The 16,575-nt window shown below is 36.2% G+C and overlaps 1 protein-coding gene across 5 annotated transcripts in view; it reads left to right on the top strand.

Annotated features, from left to right (window-relative positions):
* Positions 1 to 16,575, top strand: part of LOC125241845 (maternal protein pumilio-like) — a 566,882-nt gene that overhangs the window by 153,286 nt on the left and 397,021 nt on the right. For all 5 annotated transcript variants that reach the window (XM_048150508.1, XM_048150510.1, XM_048150509.1 and 2 more), the window contains 2 exons: positions 288 to 480; positions 12,737 to 12,926. In XM_048150508.1, coding sequence (XP_048006465.1) covers positions 288 to 480; positions 12,737 to 12,926 — 383 coding nt within the window. The remainder of the gene's footprint in view (positions 1 to 287; positions 481 to 12,736; positions 12,927 to 16,575) is intronic.

The following is a 16,575-nucleotide window of genomic DNA, read 5'->3' on the forward strand; positions in this document are numbered from 1 at the left end:
CTCCGGGCTGTTGCTCTATAAAGATACTGTATTATTCAATTTAAAATGACTCTGTAGAAGTTATTGAGGCTTGCTCATGCACATCTTTAAGGTTTTCTTATTTCATTTCATTGCTTTATTTACTATTTACACAGCATTACAGTAAGGACTAATACACTGTTAAACGATAAAATGACATACTATAAGTACGTAAAACTAAAAATAAAATTAAAACACTTTAAAAACACTAGACTCCCTCTTATCCATCACCTCACAAAATAACTTATGCATACGTTTAATTTATACAGAAGCTGGTGGAGCAACCGTTGGAGGAGGAGAAAAAGTGGCTGGCGTAGTTGCGGGACTGCGGGGCATGGTATTAGAAGAGAGACCCGAGGATAAATCTGCATCACCATTTGAAAAAGATCTTCACGAATTGCACGAGCATGGTCCATTACCCAATGGTCTTCATAATGGACAAGAAGATGATAAGGCTTTCAAGTGAGTACAAGTGAATTTTACACAAACTTTTTATTGCGAGAACAAACGGAAATAGGTCGATAATAGATCTTAAAATCTACACTACAGCTGTATCAGTATATTCAACCAAATGGTATTTATAGTAGATTTCATACCTAGGCCAGTAAAGTAAGAAATGTCTCAGATCACATGTATTTGTCAGCCGACATGTTTTATTTTCACATTTTCTTTAGTGATAGTGGTAGGTGACTGATCATTGGGGTTGTTAGTCTGTAAAGTGAGTCATTTTCGCACGTTTAGTGTGTGCGAAAGGGATTTCACTCACACAGTCGAGGAATGAGCGACCCTCCGCGGGCGCATGGTGTAGAGGCGCGAGTCACGCCCGCATTGCGCCGCGCCCGCGCCGCGTTCGCGCGCGCGATGAGGGCGTGTTGAGACGTTGAGAGCGCGAGGCCGGCGTGATCCGCGCGCACCCTGTTTGAACAGTCATCGCGATTCGCGTCGGCATCACGCGGCGCGGACGCCACGCTGCGTCGCGCTGTGTGCCTTATCCAAGCCTTAAATCCACATCTACATTACTTTTGTCCAAACTGATTTTAGTTCCTGCGCTTAAACTTTTTTAGGGTTCCGTAGTCAACTAGGAACCCTTATAGTTTCGCCATGTCTGTCTGTCCGTCCGTCCGTCCGTCCGTCCGTCCGTCCGTCCGTCCGCGGATAATCTCAGTAACCGTTAGCACTAGAAAGCTGAAATTTGGTACCGATATGTACCTATATTATCAATCACGCCGACAAAGTGGTAAAATAAAAAGTGGAAAAAAATGTTTTCTTAGGGTAGCCCTACATGTAAAGTGGGGACTGATTTTTTTTTCATTCCAACCCCAACGTGTGATATATTGTTGGATAGGTATTTAAAAAAGAATAAGGGTTTACAAAAATCGTTTTTAGATAATATTAATATTTTCGGAAATAATCGCTCCTAAAGGAAAAAAAGTGTGCCCCCCCTCTAACTTTTGAACCATATGTTTAAAAAATATGAAAAAAATCACAAAAGTAGAATTTTATAAAGACTTTCTAGGAAAATTGTTTTGAACTTGATAGGTTTAGTAGTTTTTGAGAAAAATTCGGAAAACTACGGAACCCTACACTGAGCGTGGCCCGACACGCTCTTGGCCGGTTTTTTCTACTTCCGAACTGTTAAACCTCCGCCACATATATAGGGCGCCCGCTAATTAATGGACAGCCTTTTAACCACCAAGAGGGCACCTTATACTGGTCCAGAAAATCGATATTAAGGTTTAGTAAAAGTCGCCTGGTTTTCGAGTTCTCACACTTTTTAAAATTTTAGGTGTTTTGATTTCCAATTTCACTCTAATGATCGTAGAGGCCACAAATAAAAAGATTTTTACGTTCTGTTTTTGAAAAATATTCCCAAATAGTGCTTCTAACTAACTGACATTAACATCTCATCACAATCACTCCAGTTTATTTTGTATTGGGTTGGCACAAAAGTAATGACACACTCTACAAAACTCTATACATTTCCTTTCTTAAGTTAATTGTTTTCGATAATATTCTAGTATGTTGTAGAACATTCTAGGTACTTCTAATGTGAGGGTATATAAAGCCGCCCTCGTGATTGGTTTAGTTAGATTGAAATAAAATGGACGAGCGACAAGTTCGAACACTTTACTTATACGAGTACTTGTTAGGCCACAGTGCGCGGGCTGCGGCTGACAATATCAACACTGCATTGGGCGCTGGAAGTACAAGCCATGCCACGGTGTCCAGATGGTTTGACCGTTTTAAATCAGGAGACAGGAGCCTTGAAAGTCAGTCACGCTCAGGGCGACCACCTGCATTCAATGATGACGATTTACGCCGCGAACTACAGTCGAATCCTGATGCTACTACTCGTGAATTAGCGGAAGCACTTAACTGCTTGGGTATCGAAAAGTTTTGGCTCGATGGGTACCGCACATCCTTACCGACGCCAGTCGTGCAGTCCGTGTCGCCATCTGTCAATCACTTTTGCTGCGACCCCGACGTAAAGAGTTTTTGACTGATCTGGTTACGGGAGATGAATCATGGATTTATTATGAGAACGATACACGTCGTGCTTTTTGGCTGCCTCGAGAAGAAACGCCACCAACTCAACCGAAGCTGAGTCAAAAGAACCGCTTAAAAGTTTTGCATTGTTGTTTCTGGGACTCGCAAGGCATGCTGACGCTAACAAATATTCAACACAGCTCACCGAACTATCTTCTGCTATCAAGAAAAAACGACGAAGACGAGCCACTGTAATTTTACTACATGATAACGCTCGACCTCATGTCCAAGGATCGGACAAACGCCCGTCATTTCGAAAATGTAACCCTGTTCCGTACAGCAGAGACTTCCTTATGTTAGTAAAAAAATTGTAAGTGTTTTATAAATTTATTGGACCATATAATTTATATCCAGTGACAAATTAGTTAATGATTATTATTACGAAAATTACTTTCGCCAATAAAATAGAATGACCAAATTTTTTTCTAAATTTTCAGGTATGAGCCTATAAAGACGTGAATTTAGGACCCATTTATGCGTTGAAAAAGTCCGTTCACAGTCTACGGACGTCATAGGGGCATATGTAATCGTTGACATTGGTATATTGTTCTCCCAATATGATTGTGCCTCGGAGTTAATTTTCTCATGAATTTGTTTCACGGTGATGTAGTCAGGATTCCTATTAAATTGAAATTTTGACATAGCTGTAGATCTAAAACTCCCGGGAATATTTTGTAAAACAGTCCTTATGTCCTTAACAATTTTAAATGCTTTTTTTATGTGTAACTTCGTCCTTTGTAGTTCAAGAATTTTTTGTGGGATGACTTGGAAATATTTTTTTATGTACAGAAAATCTTTTTTTTAAACTGGGGATTTTTATTAATTTCTTAATCTTTCGAATTGCGGAAACAAATTTTTCGAAATTCATGAGAAAATTAACTCCGAGGCACAATCATATTGGGAGAACAATATACCAATGTCAACGATTACATATGCCCCTATGACGTCCGTAGACTGTGAACGGACTTTTTCAACGCATAAATGGGTCCTAAATTCACGTCGTTATAGGCTCACACCTGAAAATTTAGAAAAATTTTTGGTCATTCTATTTTATTGGCGAAAGTAATTTTCGTAATAATAATCATTAACTAATTTGTCACTGGATATAAATTATATGGTGCAATAAATTTATAAAACACTTACAATTTTTTTATTAACATAAGGAAGTCTCTGCTGTACGGAACAGGGTTACATTTTCGAAATGACGGGCATTTGTCCGATCCTTGCTCATGTCGCATCTACCGTTTGCCAACAGCTGCAGAACTTGGGCTGGGAGACGATACCCCACCCACCTTATTCCCCAGACCTCGCACCATCAGACTTCATTTGTTTAGAGTCCTGAAACGACATTTGCGGGGTTAACAATTCAATGATTTCCATGATGTACAGGTGGAGTTAAACAACTTTTTCGAGGCACAGCCATCAGAGTTCTGGGCGAAAGGCATCCAAACTTTGCCGGATCGTTGGCAAGAAGTCATAGATGCTAATGGTGATTACATCATCGACTAAGCTTTTTGTATTGTAATAATAATAATAAAAAATATAAAACGTAAACCAAGTGTCTCATTACTTTTGTGCCAACCCAATAATTAGGCCTTGATTAAAAAAAAAAACTATTAGACAAACATTTTCCGCAAGTTCAATCGCCTTTGGTGAAAAAAAAAATGTATGGAAATTAAAGTGGCCAACTTCCAGGATAATAGCTTACTTAATACTGAATCAGAAATGGTACAACACATGATAGCTATTATTTCACGAAAATGATTTTGCCGTTAATAATCATTAAGAGCGAGCTTATTCCAGTTAAACGCGGTCAACGATTTGTTTAGAGATATCATTTTGCGGAAAGTGCGCATGCGTGCAGTAACGAAAAAATTGAAAACGCATTTTTTTTTATTTTTTTTTTTATTTAGGCTCACAAAACAGGTTACAGTCATTGCAGTTACAAAATATTAAGATTCGGGATGTACAAACAGCATTCTGAACTGGAAACCCTAAATATGTGTGCACAGTAAGAACTAAATTTACATGCAATAAATTTGTGCTTATTATATTATTATATGTGTCAAATATTATTAAGGTAAGTATCAAAATTACAAACAATTAGGTAATTTAGATTAGTCAGGTCAGTGTTACATGAGTTAGTACAAGTGCGATGAAATATGAATGTCGAAAAAGACTAAATATACAATATATACTTAACTTAGATTAACAAACAATTATAAACGGAATATTCTTGTAATTCTTATTTTAAATTGATATAAACTATTGCCAAAGCTGTCAAGAGAATGCTTAGCATCGGTGTCATTGTATAAACGACACATTCTGGTAACCGGATTATAATAAGACGTATTATTTTTGAAGATTTGTAGCTGGAAGATTCTCTGTGAGGGATTTCGTGTATTTATTCTTGTAATCCACAGAACTTAATTTAGATAGAAGAAACAAATTCATATATTTGTATAGGGGCCGAGCGTGTCAAATTTTGTACTGAAGTTGATTCTTGCCTGTAATTTTAAATATGTCTCAGGCTCTTGATTGTTCATAATTTTTGTGTTGTTGCAATTGAATATCACGTAACGAGGCATTTTTTATGTTTTGGTTGACTTCAACTTACAAAAATTGACGCCCGAAACTCCCGAAAGCTGCAAGCTGCGAGTAAGGACGGACAACTCAGTGGATTTCACTGAGTTCATTTGACACGCTAAGTAGATACGTTTGCTTGATCTATGGTATATATGACATCTGTGTTGTAATCAGATTAAGTTGTGAAAGGGGAGAGGGACAGTCAATCTGCGAGTGAACAATTTTATATAAGACCATTAATTCATTACATTGTCTCCGTGACGATAGGCATGGCAAGTTAAAATGTTTAAGCCTACTAGAACATGATCTATATGTGCGACCAAGCTGAGATCTGTAGCAAAGGATATTGAGAAACCGCTTTTGGACCCTTTCAATGCGATCAATATGAACTTTATAGTACGGAGACCAGATTACAGATGCATATTCCAGAACGCTTCTTATTAAGGAGTTGTATAGAATTTTAATAGTTTGGATGTCTTTAAAGTCCCGAGAGGCCCTAGTAATAAACCATAAGAGCTTATTGCATTTACAGATCAAGTAGTCATAATGATAGTGGAAATTTAATTTCTCGTCAAAATATACTCGCGGATGACTTGCTTGCGGTTTATTGTAACGTTGTTTAGTGTATAATCAAAAGTAATTTAATTTTTTGAGTTTGAGAATGTAATCGTGAAGCAAATGATCAAATTCACAACAATCAAATTTTATGTCTTTTAGTAGATTTTTCCTTGTCTAAAGTAGTATTCATGAATAATGCAACAAAATAATAAAATGCTTTCCATTCAAAATGGATATATATCAAAGTTGATAAATATCCGATATATATCATAAATATCCGATATTTTGATATTTATTATAAATATCGGATATTTTCGAACCCTGTTTAAAAGTAAAAATGAATGATAAATGACATAATAAGTAAATCCTGCGTGATAAATTAATATCGTAAAATACTCACTAACGAAGATCCGCAAAAATGTAACATGTGTTAGATTATGTTTAAAGTAAGCGAAATATTGTTTTTTCTACTTTTGAACTGTTCTTCGTCATTTACAGGGTCGTGCTCGTGCATAGATCTTTAAAACTCTACATAAAAGTCTATTCCCCAAAGCCAGCGTCCGCCGGCTTTCCACGCATGCGCGCAGAATCGAAAAAACTAAAAACGCATTGTTTGGCTCTGTAACCATGGCAACGCATTGTTATAACGAATCTGCGCGCGTGCGCGGGAAGGCTTTGGGCAGTTGAGCTGAAAGTGCAAACCTTTGCGTCAAAATACAGGAAACAGTGTGAATTTCACGAAAGTTATTCAAGAAAACTATTAAAAACTAAGTGCAAGGTTGTAGAAAAAGTATTGTATGCAACGGTGTTTAACTGAGTCAAAAAATACTCGTGTCGTCGTGGCGTCTTAATAACAATTTACGGCTTCGGCTCAAATTGTTACCCACGCCACTCGTCTTTTTTGACCTCCTTTAAATGCCTGTTGTATAAAATTCTATTTAAGTACTTGATTTTTTTAAATAGCGCGAGTTTACGTTTTGTGGAAGCTGTCATGTGTCAAAAAAAGGTTCTTACAGCTCTGGGACAATAGTTATCTTCATTTGCACATAATTATTATACGGAGATTATTTAGCTGGTTCTTCAATGTATTGCATAAACCTATCCATAATGCATGTCATATTTTAATCATATATGGACCGGGAAATTTTAGCTGCCAGTACGTACAGCAAGAAGGTTATTAGCCGAATAAAATCACTGATTGGTAGTTATAGTTACTGACGTTTTATGCATTTCAGCTACACTTATCTGTCTACATTAGTATAAAAGAGATAATTGTTATTTTGTTTACCAGTTTTGATTAATGATTACAGGGTCTGTAAACGTATTGTCTTGTGTAATAGAGGTGACTATGGATTTGTTAACTAGTTTTGATTACAGGGCCCGTAAACGTATTGTCTTGTGTAAATGTAGGCGTAATTGTGTATGTGTGCAAAACGGTGCCGAGAATTTGAACGGATTGTTCTTAAAGGCGACTTCCATGCTTATATGAGTTCGTTGTGACTACCTCTAAAGTAGGGATTGCAATCCGGTCTGACCTCCAATCCGGCCGGATCCGGCCGGATTCTGGCCCCGATCCGGCCGGATTGGCCTTGAGGATTAAAAGTACCCAAATAGTACCTTTTTTGCAAGTTTTCAGCATAATACGATGGTATTTTGCTTCACGATTAATAAACCAAAAGATTAAATAAAGCTTAGAAAGCAACATTTTTTTAACCGCCTTCCAAATCTCAAAGGAAGGGGTTATCAAGTCGTCTGTAATTTTTTTTTTTTTTTAATGTTTGTTCCTCGATATCTCCGTCGTTTCTAGACCGATTTTGAAAATTTTTTTTTGATTGAATGTATATGCATACAGATTGGTCCCATTTTTCTCAGAACCCAGTTCTGATGATGGGATCCTGGAGAAATCGAGGGAACTCCTCAAATCTGAAAGGCATACTTATGGTGATTTTTGTGTTATAAGCATAGAGGTAAAATGAAAATGTAACAAAGACATACTGACTGAACCTATCTAGTTCAAAAGTTAGAGGGGGGGGGGACACTTTTTTTTCCTTTAGGAGCGATTATTTCCGAAAATATTAATATTATCAAAAAACGATTTTAGTAAACCCATATTCATTTTTAATTACCTATCGAACAATATATCACACGTTGGGGTTGCAATAAAAAAAATCAGTCCACACTTTACATGTAGGGGGGGTACCCTAACAAAACATTTTTCCCCTCACTAGCTCGGAAACACGTGTTTTGTCCTTTATTAGCAGCGGGTAAAAACGCATTTTATCTACTAGTGGGTAAAGTAATTTGACCTTGAATAAAGTCAAAATAACTGCTTTAAAATTGATAAAAATAGGTGAATCTAGTAATAAAGATGATTTACCACCTGTGGAACTACTGGAAGCAGTGATAAACGTTTCCTCGCTATAGTGAGCGGAAAAGTTTTGTGTTACACTCGGGTGCAAATGTATTTTACTTCTCGTGTGTTAAAAAACTCGCAAGTTCAGGATTCTATTCTCGAACCACTCGCTTCGCTCGTGGTTCAACTATAGAATCCTTTCACTTGCTCGTTTTTCAATTCCACACTCGGCGTTAAAATACTACTTTGCCCCCTTGTATAACAAATTTATAACTATTTTTCCACTTAGTTGGCGTGATTGATATATACATATTGGTACCAAATTTCAGCTTTCTAGTGCTAACGTAACGGTCACTGAGATTATCCGCGAACGGACGGACGGACCCGACCCAACTAACAAAAATTAGTCTTATAGTGGCTTATAATGCCAAAAATAGTACTCTTATAATAACCTTGTAAACCCTTTACAAGAGGGCATTTGGGCACACCTTATAAGGCCAAAAACCTTATATCCCCCTTGTAGTTGCTATATTATTAGCTTTCTTATCTTGTACGTGCTTTATTATGGCATGCAATAAGAAAGTTAACCTTATAATGGCAAGAAAAGTGCTTTTAAAAGGCTAATGTACTAATAAGAATCATATTTAAAGCTTTAATAAAGGCAATTATACTTGTAAGAACCATATTCAAAGCTTTAATAAGGGCAATAGCTCTTATACACGTTTTGTGATCATCAGATATAAGGGAGTAAAACTCATAACGGCGAAACAGGATGCTGTTTTAAAAGTTTATTGTGCTTTTCGTAGTGAATTATGTGTACATCATCATCAAGTCATCCATTTTGCAAGTTAGTAAACGGTAAGTTAACTTTTACATATTACAATTATTTGCTTATTTATTATGAAAACTGTGTGGGAATCCAATTTCATGGTGAAATGTGATATAAAATGTGTTGTATTATTAATGCGCCCTTGTATTTCAACGGTTTTGTACTAAAAATGCGGTTAATTAATTTTGACATGTCTTGAGCAAGGCTATATTATAAGAGTAAAATCAGTAAGCACATCATTTACAAATACTCTATAAGAGTAAAAACTTTATAATAGCCACCGGTGTTACTTATGATTCGCCATTTTATATATCTTTAGGGTTCCTTCTCACAATTAGTGAAATCCCGAACCTTACCATCTAGTTAAATATTTGTAACGGATACCAGTTAAAAATTCATAACGTTATCGTTAGAGAGCAGATTTCAGGTAGCGATTTAAATATTAATATGAATATGACTCGCATACAATATTTATAATTTTTTCTACACACGAAAAAATGTATGGGAACATAAAAGTAAAACCCTTTTTGGATGCTTTTGTGAATATTGGGCAAAAATTATAATGATAATAAATAAAAATTAAAAAAATATTTATTTATACTTATTTCTTTAATATTTCTTCTGCGCATTGCACAGTAAAAACTTCTATTATGGCTCAAAGAATATAAAAATGAAAATAATTCGCTTCTTATATATATTTAAATTGAAAGTCCATTATTTAGAATAAAATACTTTTTTTAAATGTAGTTTATTGAAAAAATAACATTAATTTAATCTAATTATTCAGTGAAGTTTGTGGTGTGCGATGTAGGTAATAATAATAGATTATAAACCACATGACATGTATTTAAAAAATTGCACTAGTCATATCCATATTAATATTTAAATCGCTACCTGAAATCCGCTGTCTAGTTATCATGTACTTGGCGCAAACCTTTGAAATTGCATTTTTGTTCGAAAGACCGTTCTTTTTAAACCGGTATTTTGGGGAACGCTTTGATAAAGGTTTGGTTCGATTAACCGGCATAGAACAAAATAAAACCGTGTAGTTCGCAGCATGTCAGGTAATACTGATATTTTCAATATTTCATTAGGAAGTTATACCTAGAATTTTCAATTTAAAACAAACTTGTGCTTCGGAATATTTAATCTTCTGGTGCCTTATTTTATTACTTCCTATTGATTTATTGTAAATGCTGAGTCAAATACTCTATTTGATATTTATTATTATGGTTATTGTTACAGAATCTGTGGATGAGATACATAGTCAGCCGTTTTTAGTGACGTGAAGATGACAACTCTTCTCCTCCTCTTAGTAAGTAAGTGCTATTGAAAACCACAGACGATTTCAGTACCGCCATCACAATGGACTTTGTGTCGATAACTATAAACAGCCTAGCCTAAGACTTCAAATAAATATTTTTTTTTTATTACAGATGAACTACAAAACGGCACGTATTCTGATGGAGAAAATCAGTCACAATCATTACTTACACCCAAAAATAAGCCCGGAGTGGTGGATCAAAAAACATGCAAAATGGAAGAGGACGCAGGAAATAGTTTAGGTTGTAAGAAAATCACACCAAGCAAAGATGGCGCTGATAATTCAAAACAAGAAAAATTTACTGATAGGTTAATTACAATTTCTACCACCGTGTAGGTTAATTATTAATTATTATTCTGAAGAATATATTAATATTTTGAAGTATGTAGACTCATTGAAACAGCAATATCGTGAGCAATAGAACAGAAAATATTAATCTTATAAAGTTACTTGTATCGGTTTGGTTTCGTTGCACATAAATAAATATCTTAAAAACAGTGAGTTTGTCTTTATTTGTCCTCAATTTTAATCTGTCTTAGTCCCAAAAGGACTACATATAAAATCGGTTTCTTCTTAAAATAGCCGAACATTGTATTCACTTATTCAGATCGTCCAACATTTACAATGATAATCCGCAATAAAAGATTTTTTTTTATTTCAGACCAAAGTCCATAAATTAAGGAATACACTTTTGGAACTTATTCTAATAAAGTTAATCTTAAAAATTAATATTAGTAGGTACTGATGGATAAAAAAACTGAGTGCCTTGGTAATAGTCTCTTATACGCTCAGTTATGTATAATTGGCCACCTCCGAGTATGCACTCGCTAGTCTGGTATAACCGGTGGACACTCTATTTAATAATGTAAACATTGTAAAACATGGAAACAATGGACCAGTTACATTTGCCCTCCAGTCGAGATCTGCCCCGCGGCCCCGCTGTATATACCTTAACATTTTTCACCGCAGAGCTACAGACACCTTAAATAAGAACAAAAAATATAATTATTAAGCTAAATCCAAACTCAATTCATCATTTCACGATATACCTGTATTACTGTCACTGCTGCTTGCCTGCATATTCTTATAATTATTCCATAATGGCATCCTCTACGGAACCACTAATCGATAAGTTGGGATCAGATTGTTCACATTCGCTGGATTTTCAAAATGACGAATCAAGTTTTATAAAAACTTTTAATACGACACTTTCAAGAATAATGCCTTTATAATTATTGTATAAGAGAAAATGTATTGCTTTAATTCTTTTAAACACTTTATAAAATGCTATAATTTGTTTGCTGGATAGACGTTTTATAATATGCTCCTATGAGGCATAAAGCATCATAGTTATCTTATGCATTACTTTTATAAGAATAATTGGCCATAACAAAAGCTTTTATAGTGCTTTGAATATTATACAGCGAAAAGGCATTTTAAATGGCTTCTATAAGAATACATATTTTTAAACCCTTATTGCAGTCATATAAACTGGACTTATTAACGTGTACATGGCCAAGTTATAAGAGTAAATGTACTATTGGCCAAATCCTCTTATAATGAGCTACTATAAGAGTAAATATTTTTAAACCCTTATTGCAGTCATATAAATTGGACTTATTAACGTGTACATGGCCAAGTTATAAGAGTAAATGTACTATTGGCCAAATCCTCTTATAATGAGCTACTATAAGAGTAAATATTTTTAAACCCTTATTGCAGTCATATACATTTGACTTATTAACGTGTACATGGCCAAATTATAAGAGTAAATGTACTATTAGGCCAAATTCTCTTATAATGAGCCGCTATAAGGAACTCTGGCATAATGAATGCTATTTTAAAACTACTATGAGTGTTTAGCCCTTATAGATTGATTTTATAAGGATATTTTGTTTGTTGGGGACGGACGGACAGACAAACATGGCGAAACTATAAGGGTCCCTAGTTGACTATGGAACCCTGAAAACCAATAAAATAATTTTAATCGGGTTTTGGGCATAAATACTCCTATGTGCGGCGCTTTCAGCGGGGAGCAGAAGTGGCCATACTGTATGATAGTAACCTACTCTTTATTATACTGTGATGCAACGGTGTTTAACTGAGTTCAAAAATTCTCGTGGCGTCTTTGTTATTACCCACTAATTTGTTACCCACGCCACTTGTCTTTTTTGACCTCCTTTAAACGCCGGTTGTATAAAATAATATTTAAAATCTGTTCGAGGTAACCTTTTATTTCAAATTCCGCGCCAAACTTTATATTTTAAATTAGTAATCAACCGGTGACATAGGCGATTTATATAAGTACCTAGATATTCTGTGCTACCATTTATTGTTTATTCCTGCTTTTGTGACCCACTAAAACTATTTGTTAATCAATACTTAACCCGTCGTCTGCTTTTGTCAGAAAAAAGTCCAACGCCTTAGGATCCTTATCAAACACAGACGAAGGGTTAAGGATGGCCCTGTCTTATAATATACTAGATGAGAAAATGTGATATTCCTTACATATTTGTTTCAGTCGCACTCCAGGTTCCCGGCAACCATCTCCTGCAGAAGAGGAAGGCGGTGGAACAGGAGGAGGGGTTGTTGGTGGCGCCATCCGCAATGGAGACGCCGCCGCATTCCCCCTACTGCCTCCGCACGCAATGCCGGCGCCGGCTCCCGCACCCGCACAATTACACCATTTACCACATTTAACTCACCCACAGGTTTGAATTTTTTTTTCAGACTGGCATAAATAAAATGTATCATATTAGCTTGTACAGTCAGCAGCAGAAGTTCGGTAGCGGGCAAGGTGTTCACAATGATCCTAACACGCTCTTATTGTCTTAAAAATAAGATCGTGTCAAGTTCATTTTGAACACCTTGCCCGCTACGCTACTTCTGCTGCTGACTGTAGTAGGGCGGCCAAATTGAAAAATGTCGTCTAGTTGATGCGACTGGAGAGAGTATACTGCTGACAAGTGGTATCGTTGTGATCGGTAGATTTTACTGAGTACGAAATAATGACTTATCACGTCACTACTTTTAAAAAATCTCGTATCTCACGCTGTTCCTCAAAGTTAAAACGCAGTAAGTCTATATGCATTCCATACATACTTACTACAATTTTCTTTTCATTGACAGACGAAGATACAAGTTTTTTTAAAAGTAGTGACGTGTCACTTTTTTAGACTGTGGGCCGGTTAACTATGACGTCGCAAAGATTGCGGTCCCGGGTTTCAATTTCTCTACAACCCCTTCTCCAATTTTCAATAATTAGGTGTCATTTGAAAGCTTATGAGATGCTTAAGTTATTGTTTTACTAATAATAAATCAATAAATCATTTTTGATTTGATGTCAACTTGCGTTTTGTCACCCAAAAAAGGCAATAAAAACGGCCGCTTAGGTAAAAAATATGTCATAAAAATCATTAAGCCACATTGGTTCGAGTAAGCTTTCCGTTACTTCCTAAATTTCTTTTAGTCATACTTGTTATCAGAGAAAAGAGACTAACAAAGAATGGGAACTCCGTAGTCCAATTTATATGTTTGACTCGTAAAACAATAGATGGCAATACTATACTCTCGCGACAAATGGTATTGTTCAATTCACGAAATAATTTCATTTAAATGACCCAAGTCGTAATATTTAAAAATTTGGAACTTGATCATACAACATTTTCATAACACCGAAATTTACAAAAACAAGAGCGCTATGACAAAAAAAGGCGATATATTGTAAAATGTACAATATTTATCGGCAAAATTGTACACTTTACTCATACTAAAAGACAGTAAAAGTACTTGTTTCAGTTAGAAAATCTAATTAACTGTCGGTTCATTAAAAAACATATGGAAGAAAAAGCGTTTTCAATTAGTAATGATTTTTTTTCTGATGCTCGTTTAGGAAAAACCGCGCGAAGCACAGATTTCGGAGCTCTTATTATGTACAATTTGATAAGCTCACTCTCATAAATGCGGTAAATTTAAATTCCTAATATCTTGTACTTTAGGCCCATTAAACAATATTTATCATTTAATCCTTTGAAATTGAGAAATTGAAAGTAAAACGAACTCAATTTTGTCTTGAAAATACATCGAATAGAATCAAGTGATAATTTCTCCGAAAATCTACATGTTATCGAAGTTATTTTAGTATATAAATAATCTGCACAATGTGCTTAAATTGCTGTTATCCATTTGTCGTTATAATATTTTATCATGATTTTTTGCCAATTTTTTGAAAACTAGCCTTCCTGTCGCTATTTTACCGGCGACGGACGCCTGCGATTTCAGTGCCGCGCCGGAGCTCGAGGAGGTGAGACGTATGTCGCTTCGCTCTCCGAGTTTTCATCGCAAACGTCGAGAATATTTATCGTTGTGTGGGTCGGACGCCTTGTTTATACACGGGCTATCCTCGCATTGTGTGTGTGTAAACAGCGACCAACGAATTTGATCCTAGATCCGTAAATATTTGCTTTTGTAATACTTTGTTATGTTTGAATGTTAAAGTATTACAACGTTATGATGATAAATATGTGAAAATTACAATACGGTCAAGATGATAAGACACATCAAGATGGTACTCGGGATCTGATGATGGAGCCAGAAGGTGGTCACCAGTACCAGTGAACCATGTAAGTAAACGACTTCGTGTTTAGGCTCGTTGGGTTCGTCTCTACAAGACCTTTGACAAGAGGTGGTACTCAGGGTCTGATGATGGAGCCAGATGGTGGTCACCAGTACCAATAAACCATATGACTAAACCACTTCGTATTTAGGCTCAATGGGATCGTCTCAATAAGACCTTTGACAAGAGGTGGTACTCGGGATCTGATGATGGAGCCAGAAGGTGGTCACCAGTACCAGTGAACCATGTAAGTAAACGACTTCGTGTTTAGGCTCGTTGGGTTCGTCTCAACAAGACCTTTGACAAGAGGTGGTACTCAGGGTCTGATGATGGAGACAGATGGTTGTCACCAGTACCAATGAACCATATGACTAAACCACTTCGTATTTAGGCTCAATGGGATCGTCTCAATAAGACCTTTGACAAGAGGTGGTACTCGGGATCTGATGATGGAGCCAGAAGGTGGTCACCAGTACCAGTGAACCATGTAAGTAAACGACTTCGTGTTTAGGCTCGTTGGGTTCGTCTCAACAAGACCTTTGACAAGAGGTGGTACTCAGGGTCTGATGATGGAGACAGATGGTTGTCACCAGTACCAATGAACCATATGACTAAACCACTTTGTGTTTAGCCTTATTGGGTTCATCTCAATAAGACCTTTAACAAGAGGTGGTACTCAGGGTCTGATGATGGGGCCAGATGGTGGTCACCAGTACCAATGAACCATGGAACTAAACCACTTCGTATGTAGGCTCATTGAAATCGTCTCAACAAGACTTTCGACAAGAGGTGGTACTCAGGGTCTGATGATGGACCCAGATGGTGGTTACCAGTACCAATGAACCATATGACTAAACCACATCGTCTTTAGGCTCATTGGGATCGTCTCAATAAGACCTTTGACAAGAGGTGGTACTCAGGGTCTGATGATGGAGCCAGATGGTGGTCACCAGTACCAGTGATCCATGTAACTAAACCATTTAGTAATCAGGCTCATTGGGTTCTTACTTCTTCTTAATCAGACCTTTGACAAGAGGTGGTACTGAGGGTCTGATGTTGGAGCCAGATGGTGGTCACCGGTACCAATAAACCCATGTAACTGAACCACTTCGTTTTTTTTATGTTATTCAAATATGCGAGTTGATTTTTGGTGACCACAATCTCTCTCCATCATCAGACCCTGAGTACCACCTTGAAGTAATTAGAATTATATTTGACTTATTTTATCATCATATTAATATATACTTTACTCTAATACTTATCATATAACAAAAGCAAACATTTGGGATGGGATCTACTTAAATATGATCACAGTTTATAATTATTACTTTAAATTTTTAAATAAATTTTAACGTAATTAATATTATTTTGCGCTATATTCTAGTCTTTTCGTACAAAATAATGTTTATTAGAAATCAAAAGTTTATATCGAGATAGTAGATTGTGGTTGTTATCAAAATTCCATAGGAAGGATCAAGATTGTTTTGTCCATTATTGTAGTGCGAGCGAGTGATAAGACGTGCTAGAAAGGGTCGGCATATTAGGCTCGCGCGGCGGGTAAAATACCTAATTTCGCCCGACGCCGAAATGTTATAACGCTCTTAAATACCTAATTTCGCCATGACATGTGTTTTTTCGTCAGCATCGGTAAGAGGATAGTTAGTGTAGCGGCTACTCCGTCTGATTCGCAAACGTGAGGTCCTCGGTTCCAATTCCAAGAATGACATATCTTTTTGTATTTTTTC

Source organism: Leguminivora glycinivorella, chromosome Z (genome assembly GCF_023078275.1).
Source record: "Leguminivora glycinivorella isolate SPB_JAAS2020 chromosome Z, LegGlyc_1.1, whole genome shotgun sequence".
Taxonomy (NCBI): Eukaryota; Metazoa; Arthropoda; class Insecta; order Lepidoptera; family Tortricidae; genus Leguminivora; species Leguminivora glycinivorella.